Source organism: Quercus lobata, chromosome 8, assembly GCF_001633185.2.
Source record: "Quercus lobata isolate SW786 chromosome 8, ValleyOak3.0 Primary Assembly, whole genome shotgun sequence".
In the NCBI taxonomy this organism is placed as follows: domain Eukaryota; kingdom Viridiplantae; phylum Streptophyta; class Magnoliopsida; order Fagales; family Fagaceae; genus Quercus; species Quercus lobata.
The window spans coordinates 3,342,971-3,353,307 of record NC_044911.1 but is presented as its reverse complement, the minus strand read 5'-3'; the positions used below and the strand labels follow the sequence as shown (position 1 = coordinate 3,353,307).

The 10,337-nt window shown below is 37.3% G+C and overlaps 2 protein-coding genes and 1 pseudogene across 4 annotated transcripts; all 3 read right to left on the bottom strand.

The window, feature by feature from the left end:
• Nucleotides 1–613: 613 nt before the first annotated feature.
• LOC115958027 lies at nt 614–1,922 on the bottom strand. Of its 3 annotated transcripts, none has more exons than XM_031076389.1 (3): nt 1,243–1,922; nt 1,047–1,142; nt 614–929 (listed from the first exon to the last, which is right to left on the bottom strand). In XM_031076389.1, exons 1-2 carry the CDS (start codon nt 1,916–1,918, stop codon nt 1,093–1,095), a joined length of 726 nt encoding a protein of 241 aa, XP_030932249.1. In that variant the 5' UTR covers nt 1,919–1,922; the 3' UTR covers nt 614–929; nt 1,047–1,092. The 3 variants fall into 3 exon arrangements, with proteins under 3 accessions (XP_030932249.1, XP_030932248.1, XP_030932250.1); XM_031076388.1 differs by having other exon boundaries at nt 614–976; nt 1,058–1,142; XM_031076390.1 differs by having other exon boundaries at nt 1,058–1,142.
• A 1,118-nt stretch (nt 1,923–3,040) lies between these two features.
• LOC115955532 (serine/threonine-protein phosphatase 7 long form homolog) lies at nt 3,041–8,481 on the bottom strand. Its single transcript, XM_031073674.1, has 4 exons — nt 8,368–8,481; nt 7,527–8,284; nt 7,267–7,354; nt 3,041–3,469 (listed from the first exon to the last, which is right to left on the bottom strand). The coding sequence occupies exons 1-4, from the start codon at nt 8,479–8,481 to the stop codon at nt 3,041–3,043; spliced, it is 1,389 nt and encodes a 462-aa protein (XP_030929534.1).
• Nucleotides 5,886–5,996, bottom strand: LOC115958659 (annotated as a pseudogene).
• Nucleotides 8,482–10,337: the final 1,856 nt, after the last annotated feature.

Genomic DNA, 10,337 nt, shown 5'->3' with positions numbered 1-10,337 from the left:
AACATATATATATATATATATATATATATATACTGAAAATCATAAAATAAGAAGGCTAATCGATGAAAAAATCAATAATCAATTAAATGTTTCTCATTGGGTTCCCAATTTGCTACCAAAATGAAAAGGTAATATATACAATGATAAATAACAATTACAAAGCCCAAGAAGCGAAAGGAACAAAACATGCACACATAACTAAGATTTTTGCCGTTTTCAACTTTGGGTAAGTTATATTGTGAGCTGCTCTAGAACTCAGAAAAAAAAAACATAAATTCTATTTTTATTTGTTCCTACTAACGAACTTGTAATCAAATGTACACAGATCTAATCATTCTAGAGAGGAGGGAATTTAAAGGAGATTAAAAATAAGAAAATGGGAAGGAGGATGTACCAATCTAGGAATTGTAGGGAAGGCGAATCAGAAAATTAGGAGAGAGACACATACCTAGCCAAGCATTGTAGAGACTCGGATAAATGATTTGCTACAAAGGAGTTGGTTCTACCATTGATCCGCATAAACTTCGTCATCGAACTCTTTTACAGAAAGTATCAAATTACTTCTTCTTGCTCATCAACAATACCACACATTTGTTTCTCACAAAAATAACAAAAATAAAAAAACAAATTACTCTCTTACAACCCACTTTACTGTAGCTAACAACATACAAAAACACAAGAAAGTTTGGCTTCAAATGAATACCAATCCAGACATTTGTCAAATTGCAATCAAAACTCCAAGTGCAGAAAAACTTCCTAATACATCAATAAATACAATACGCCTTATGGGTTTTCTCCAAAATATCAATTTCTTGACAACAAACACATTGACAGCCAGTATTCTCCCCAAGCAATGATCCAGAAATAGATGCACAGCCACCAAGATTCTCCCCAATTAGTAGAACATTTTGCATGCTTATTCCAGTCACCTATACACATGAAGAATAAGCACACAAGGACAATCCAGCTCAATGGCCTTTTCGTGTCCACCATTGCAGTTAGGTCTAAAAAAAAAATACGACTTTCGAAGAAAAGTGAAACGTAACTATGCAGTCACCTATAGGCAGGAAGTATAAGCATACACTAAGGCATTTAATGATCTTTTCGTTTCCGCCCATATGCCCTGACAGGTCTAATCTTACCTGTTTCATCAGACACAACAGCATAATTAAATTAACATAATCAATCAAATGCACAGTACAAGTAGCTCAAGAAGATGGGAAGTGTAGACGAAGTACATACCATCACCGGTCCCGCAATCGGGAGCATGCGCACGCGGGCGTCGCGATCTCCGCAAAGCCTCCACCGGCTCAATGTCCTCAGCCGGTATCTGCTCAATCTGTACAGCCTCTCCGTGGGGGGTTTGAGATGGAGCTGACATGGTGGGGTCCACATGCACTAGAGGTGGGGTGGGCATGCCTGGTGTGGGGACAAATATGCATCCACCATCATGGGCAGATCCACTGAAAACTGGGGGCGACATACGAGGAGGGCCCTCAAAGTCCGTGCTAGCACCATGGGATGTAGTGTGGGCTGGAACAGTGCCCTGATGATCGACGGTATGGGATGGCCCAGCACCATCGCCAGGCGTGCATCGCGGTGTCCTGCCGTCGTCATCAGACAGTACCCAATCAGTGCCAAGCCATGCCTCTTCTACACCCTCCTCATTCCCTTCCTCGTAGATGGGAGCCGACTCGGTCGTACGGCTGCGACCAGCTTGACCACCTCCACGATGTCCACCCCCACGAGACCCACCACGTTGCCCGCCACGAACTGGGGCCTGTGTATCAATGTCAACTGCTTCTGCAAGCGCATTCGCCAATTTAAGTCGGCCTAGCTCCTCCACAAGCTCTAGTGTAAATGTAAGGTCAGTGTGCATGTCAGAACCTTCATCGCACCTCTGTATAGACCTAATCATCGTTCGAACCTACAAAACAAGGGCGTCATAAAAGCAAGAACGCAAGTATGATGCAAAACTTGGATAAATCTGTTCCAAAATCAAAAGAAAAAGTAGCAAACATAGCTAATGAAATCCTTATATTACTTATAATTATGAAGCATCTTTAAAAAGACAGTGTATAAAAGTAGGGGTTGGCCCCCCCTGTGCAAAAATTTATAGTTCCAACCCAACACTCAGGAATTTTCAGTTTCCTGTTATGTTTATCGCTATGCAATCTAAACATTGAGATAATACTTCTAAAAAACACGTATAGTTGGTTGTACATAAGTTCAATCTTAGCATAAGTGAAAATATCATAATTTCACTTCTGTATCTAGGCTTCACCAGATTTACAACTCCATTAATATCACATTGCAACCAGGACACATATTTAGAAGTTATTATTTCCTAACGTACACGCCCAAATCAAATGAATTGAAAATATCAAACGCAAGCTTCGAGTTTCAATCAAGGGAAGTACGAAAATCATGCACACATATATCATACTTGAATCTAGTATAAATGCACATCTCCTTGCTGCATACTTGCAAGATTTTAAATGACCTTTAAGCTGTTGGGAATTGCATTCTACCAACAGTTTAGTAAGGGACTTCCCAATCCTAGAGGTCATATCTATCAAGGAATATGTAATACATTAATCAGTCCTGGAGGAAAGGCTATCTAAACTATCATGAAATGTGAATTTATCACTACTACACAGAGTTGCACCGTCCATTTTAAAGTACAAGCCAACCAAAAACAAAAAGAAATAAACAAAAAATAAAATAAAATACAATAAAACCCAACCCAACCCACCCTTTGTAAAAGTTGAATGTAATTATATGAACAAAGGTGTGGTCATCATTCGTCATTGCCCATTAACCATTCCTCGTGCAAACAAATTGGATCAAGACAAATTCAGTTTGTTATGAACTTAAATCATGCAGTATTTTGACTTTAAAACATAATGACATGTCATGCAGTATTTTTTGACTTTAAAACAAAATGACAGAGAAACTTATAGAGATGTAACAACGATAATTATTGTGGACTTTTGCATGCATGATGAAGCTGCTGAGGATATTTAATCCAACAATGGTTTCATCCATAAAATAGGAATTGTTGCCTCACCATGAGTTCCCAATATGCGGAATCTGGTGTTATGTACCGCCTTGTGTGGCGATTGTACCACATCATGTACTCAACGAGATACGTATCATCATCGTCTAGGAGATCGGACCCACGAACTACATTCACTCGGTTGGCCCATTGCCGAATAAAGGGATCATGTTCTACCTCCCAGTTCTTCTCCCATTTACCCTGAAGGGATATCTTGTGAAGGGTAGTTGACGTATCCACGACACTTGGAACTGGTTGCTTCATCCCAAACTGACGGAGGACTCGCTCAGGATGATGCCACTCCACTATCCAAAAGAATATCAACGGCACCTCGGCCCTCCAAATATGCTGCCCAGCAGTGCAATACGCAGGTAGGGAGCCTAGCGTATGCGTATACGGCTCCCATACAATCTGCATAAGTAGATTATGTTTGTGATAGTGAGACATCATACTAATTTAACATTATGTTTGTGATATGTAATATGCAAAGCATGGAATTTCTTGCTTCTAGTCGTACACAAAATCTTCAGGGATTATTGGGCAGAAAGTAAAAGAACAACAAAATTGACCTGCAAAAAATATTAAAAGATCTAGGTTGTTCTAGTCTATTTCCATTTTCAGCCCCATGTTCATATGCTGGACAGGGTTCAAAGCTAACTGACACCATCAAATACTAGGGTTTTCAATCTGAACCAAACTTAAGAGGAGGGTACTAGAGCATCCTTATGGCTGTAAGATGAATCCAAGTTGATGATTTCACAAAATCTTTTTATCGTAATAGAAATATTGTGCTACATTAATTGCATTAGTCATTAACAATGTTTCAATGAATGAGAACAAAATGACTAATATAAGGTCTACTGCAGACATTGCATTTCAAGTAGCACTTTATATTGCAAGATATGGAAGCTATGTAAATTATTACATGGTATGATCCTCATCAAATACTGTTATTATATTTCTATGTAAATATATATTTCTTATAAATTTTTGTGTTGGAAATTACGTAAGCCTTTTCAAACTAATCATGTCAATGTCTAAAATTACATTCCTCTTGAAGAATATGGTGAGCAGCATATTTTGCACGCTTCTAAAATTATATGAATAAAGTACTCGTTAATAATCCATAGCTTTTAATAATTTTAGGACTATTAAGGCAGCTAAAGTGGGGACAACTTAAGGAGTTGCATGCTGCAATTAAATTGTGCTCTCCAACTTTGGTGCAAGGAGCACGAACTAACTTTTCATTTACGTCAACAACAAGAGGTAATGTGTCAAGCGTCTTTATGTTTTCTCATATATCACTGATTAACAATTATTTGTTTCTTTAAACTTAGGCCATTGTTTTCCAAGAAGACAATCGAGGCTGTGCATATTCAAAATATACCACTTGAATACGTAAATCGAAGTCAAACAGTATTCTACTAGACTGTAAAAATATAACCTTCAATTCAGCAAAGGTAATTTATAACTTACAATGTATCAATGTTTTTTGCATCACAATAACAATGTTTGTAATCCTGGATACCCCTATGTTAGAAGAAGAAATACTAAATTGTCTACTTATTAGGCAAAGCAATAACTATGGTTTTAAGCTCATAACATTTTATTAATTAATTACAAGTGATTTCACAAGCTTAATTACAAACCGTACAAGCTTAAATTTTATTTGTTTAATCAAATTTGTAGCATATATTGAGACTATATGCAAAAACAACCGACTAAAGTAGAGCGTGATAGTAATCTGGTGCAATTGTACATATGAAACTTCTAGCGAAGAGAGTTCGATCGTACCTATGAAACTTATATCTATGCCCAAATGGAGCTCACACACTAAAACCACCTGCAGCACCAGTGGCACCTTGTAGTCAATGTAAAGAGCTTAGATTCACATTGACTACCTATGAAAACACCATCAACTAGAACATCCCAAACGGGGTAGTGAAATGCATAAACTCCAAACATTAGTAAGTTTTTGAAGGCAAAGCAACAATTAAGACTATCTTCGGTGCTCACTCTGGCATCCTAAACAACCCCAAATCTCACAAAGGGTTTAACCTATACCCTGGACTCTCGAGTTCCTAGTGGGGGGGCACTAACGGCTTTGTATTTTGGAAATTTCACAGTGTGGACCCAAGCAATGACAACCATCCAGCATTGGACAAGGACAAGCTATGGCAATGGCGTAGCCTATGGTCACTCTATGACATTCAAGGCAGAGTAACTCCATCCTTTAGTTTGCTTAATTTCAAATTTCAATGAAAGCCAGAGAAGTGATCATGTGTTTTACGGGCCAATGATCAATAATGTCATCATTCCCTCTGTTTCTGTACTTAGGCCAAAAATGCAAATTGGGGTTATATTTTTGCTCTCATGTCATGATTACACAATAATTAGATAAAATTTTCGTAGTTTAACATTTGCAGCTTTCCCAACGTTCTAAATTTAAAGAATTTTATCATTTTATGAGATTTAACAGCCAACTATTACAACAGTGAAGAGAAGCTCTAACTCAGCAAATTTAATTCAACGAAGATCTGGAATATAATTGTGGTCATATCTAAGTCAACCACCAAAACTATAGCGAATCCAGAAGGTGTGAAATATTAATAAGCTTCAACAGTTCTAAAAAAAATTTCTATTTTAAAGCTTTAATATATTGAAGTATAACAACTATCAAAGATTCAAACTCTCTCTAAAAGAATTATGAGCACAAGTCTGGGCTAACCTGTTGAGCAAGACTCCAAAACGCATGTAAAGAAGCAGAAAGTGCAAAAACAACGAAGAAGACAGTGAAGCAGAATTCACGCAAGGATTAGGGAAAGAAAAAAATTTGGACCATTTCTCGATTTATGCGTGTCATCCTTGCCCAGGGGCCATGCGTTTTCAAAATATCATTTGTATTCTAATATGCCTTGATTCCCTTGTTCTGAAAAGACCCATATTTGTCAAGTTTATAGTAGGAAATTTGTTGTTTAGAATTTAATTGATATCTTCTGCGTTTACAATCATTCGCCTTATATAAAGTCTTAAGAAATATTGTTTTCAAATTTTTTAGTTCATTTTCATAGCAGGCTAAAAGTTCTATTTTCTCATGTTAAATAGGTTGAAACGGTGTATAATGACATAATCAGAAAATGAACACAAACTTTTGATTCAGTTAGTAGCTGGAAAGAATTTAAAGATGTCATCGTCAGTTTCGAAGATGCATCATTAAAATCAAATGAATTACTTGAGCACACAAATACAACCAAAGACAAATCTAATTATCTTTGGTATACTATTAGGTAAATTCATTTCTCATTGAATTATAACCAATTACATAATCCAATATGTGCGTCTTCTCTTCATTGCATCAGCTTAATGACATTTGTAACAATTGGTGGAGTTTTTGTTTTTTGGTTGCAACACAAGTTTGAACTCACTGTCTTGCACTAAACCAAGACTTCATGCTCAATCTTTTGCGCATGTTGCACATGCTTCAAACATCTTGGAAAAGGGACAATTTATTCTGTGTTTTTTTTTTTTTTTCGGTGTAAATCACAAACGTTTCCGTACATAATGAAGAATATAGCCAAATTCTACTTTATATATATATGACTAAATTTATATATAACCCATTGATTTAACCCAACTTAACCCATTGGAAAAGGGACAATTTATTCTGTGTTTTTTTTTTTTTTTTTCGGTGTAAATCACAAACGTTTCCGTACATAATGAAGAATATAGCCAAATTCTACTTTATATATATATGACTAAATTTATATATAACCCATTGATTTAACCCAACTTAACCTGAGTCATGTGAGTTGGGTTGCATTGGAAAAAACCCTTCAATCCAACCCAATTTGGAAAAAACCCTTTGATTTAACATTCAAAATTTTTTACTTTTGTTTTACTTTATGTAAGGACGAGCAAGTATTCATGCAGGTGCTACAAATGGAAGTTCTAATGTGAAGTACTTCACGATGGACATTCCAATTGAGTTAAATGATGGGATGGAAATCCAAGTATCAAACAAAATGATTGGATGGTATTATGAAATCAACTCATTCCTACAACAATCCAAGAATTCAAAATAAAATAAAAATTGAGGGAAACGAAAATAAAAGCATGTGCGGTGCATTTGAGGGAAACGTGCTCGGCCCGTAGTCATAAGAATTGAGGGAAACGTGGTCATAAGAATTCAAACTAAATTAACCGAATACCTGCTCGGCCCGTACTGTAGCCAGTGACGCCCGGTACGCAGCAAGGACGTGTGTGGCATGCTCTGCGGTGCATTTTGGCCCGCTCCACCTACCAAACATGAGGTGTCAACAAATGCTCATTACTGAACCTTACATTTAACAAACTTTGCTTTTATATTTCACATCCATATACTAAGCATTGATAAGTTTTTTTCGTTTGTTAGTTTGGCATATTTTTATTTATATGAAAGAGACAAATAACGAGAACTCAATGAACGTACCTAATGGCAAGGGGCCCTGAGTGCACTGGTGGTAGAGGCGGCCTCACAACAGGGCATAATTGTGTCAACCTTGAATAGGCCCATAGCTGCACCAACAACAGTGCTCCTCCAATCTGCATCGCATCCTTCTTCGATGCACCACAAAGTTGCCTATACAGCCAGGCCAATGCTGCACTACCCCAGCTATACCGTCTCGCATTGCTGACTGGGTTGAGCAACTGCAGAGGCAGCAGTGAGACCCGGTCCGCAGACCTGTCCATGAACAAGAGGGCCCCCATCCGTACAAGTAGGTGGTAGCAGGCATGTTGCTGCACGACTTCGTCAGCAGCGTCCGCAACTAAGGGATCGGCAAACTGTGCATCAAGCCAGGTGTATCTTATCCTCGCCCCAGCAAGGATAGACTTGTTTGAGTTTGGTATCGGGGGTGGAGGTTTATGGCCCAACAACTGTTCGCACAGCTCATTCCATATGTAGTCTGTCTTCCCAGTGACAGGCAACCCATCCACCGGAAGCCCCAGCATCACCTCCATATCTTGCAAGGTGATACCCATTTCTCCATGAGGTAAGTGGAACGTGTGCGTCTCCGGACGCCACCGCTCAACCAACGCCGTGATCAAGGCGTGGTCGACCTCCATATCAGGAACCTTGAATAAACCATTCAACCCTGCTGCATCTATGTGTTGCATGATACATGGATCTAACCCACCCTGTGGCAATACACATTTACGGCGTCGAACCTTTATCATGCCAGGCACCTCCTGCACACGGACGAGTATTGTGTTAGGAGATTAAACACGAGGTAATTATAAAACAAACATGTATTAATAATACTACTACATACCTCGTCAGCGGCGCAACTCCAAAGCGGACTTGACCGATGATTCGGCTGCTGGGCCAACTGGGTATCCACATCGGGTCCAGGCCGCACTCTATCTAGTGCCTGCATATCTGACATGGCAGCAAATACATTGTTAGCAATTTTCTAACAAGTAAACCACATTTAATATAAAATAAAAGCATAGATTCAGTAAGACATTATATTTTGAGCACAAGAGCACAAGATTTTCAACATCACTTCTTAAATAAATAAGAACTTGCCATAAAAAAAATTATTTCAGAACTATTTAAATCACTTCTTAAAGCTTAGGATAATTATTAATTAACTATTTATGAAAATATAAGTTATAACACCACTCGATTTGCCAAAACCCCTCATCAAAACCCCAAGCACATTTAAACTCAACTCATTAATGAGAAAATCATCATTGCAACAAAATTCTCATCTTCATTAGTAAATTTACTACTTCTGGTCAGGGTTCAACAAAATAATCAAAATCCCACACAAAACGCAACCTAACATTAACCAACATCAGAAAATATTTCAGAGGGAGAGGACCGTACCTGTAATTAGCGGCGGCGGGAACCAACGACGACTGATGGAGACTCGAGGAAGAGTGGGGAAGCCTGATCGCAGAGCGAGAGAGACAGAGTGTGGAGAGAGAGTGATGGCAGAGAGCGAGGGAAAGAGAGTGTACAGGAAGAGCGAGTGACTGAATAGCGTTGTGAGACGTTAGGGTCCTATTGATTCAAACCGCTGAGAATAACTCGACTTCTAGTTTCTCGAGTTATGTCCGTCTGCCCAAACATTTTTTTATTGGGAAAAATTCGAAGTGTCAGACTAACTCGACTATAAAAATATCGAGTTATTCATTAAAACTCGATTTTTCAATTGTCGAGTTACAAAACAGGGGCAATTCCCTATTTAGTTTCAGAAAGAGGGCAAACGTATGTTTAATTTCCCAAAAAAGGGTAATTGCCCATTTTCTCCCTCACAACAGTTCAAACATTCATCCACATGTATGTTATGTACATTCATCCGAGTCCCATGGATTAAGATCCTCGGCTAGTCTACACTATTTCTAATTCGATAATGAAAGAGAAAAGATTTAAACGACGTCTCATTGAAAACAATAAAAGTTGTCAATTGAACTACAAAATTCTTGGTATACACATTTATATAAGTTTCATCATTCATAAATATGAAGAGCTATCATGTATTAACGGGGTATGTCAATATCATATGCTTTTTCGGATGTCAATTACAAAATGAGGAACTGTACCCAGACTTATCATCAGGTTGGAAGCACAAAAATTAAGGGACGAATGGTTCAGAGAAAGTAGGCAACCAAAAAAGTGTGAAGCAATGAATTAATCCCATTCCACCCTGCAACTATTATAAACTTTTCCAATAAGGAATCACTCAATCAATTTGAAATGGAGATATTAAATTTTATAGTATAGATTAATTTTTATAAATCTTGCCCCATTAAGATTGAAGCTAGTGTGTAGTCTCGTGCAAATGCACAAATACAATTAAAAATAATCACAATTATACAATTCAAATTAAACATAGTATTAGCTTACACTTTTTTAAACCAACATTTCTAAAATATGTAATGATTTATCAGTATATATATATATATATATATTAGTATTTAATTGGTTTTAGACTCTTCAATTTATGCACCAAATAATTCATTTGTCACAAAAATTAAAAACTTAGATGGACACGTGGTGAAAAATTGGACTCTAATTTAGAATCTAATTAGATTTGAACTCCTTGATTTTTATACTCAATAATTCACTTGACACGAAATTAAAAATTAAATAGGACACGTGGTGCAAAATTGAAAATCCAATTAAAATCTAATTGAATTTTTTTCTAAACTTTGGCTATTAATATATATATAGAGAGGGAGAGTATCATGTTCTATTTTTCATAGAGTTCTTAAATATAAACTCATTGCTTGA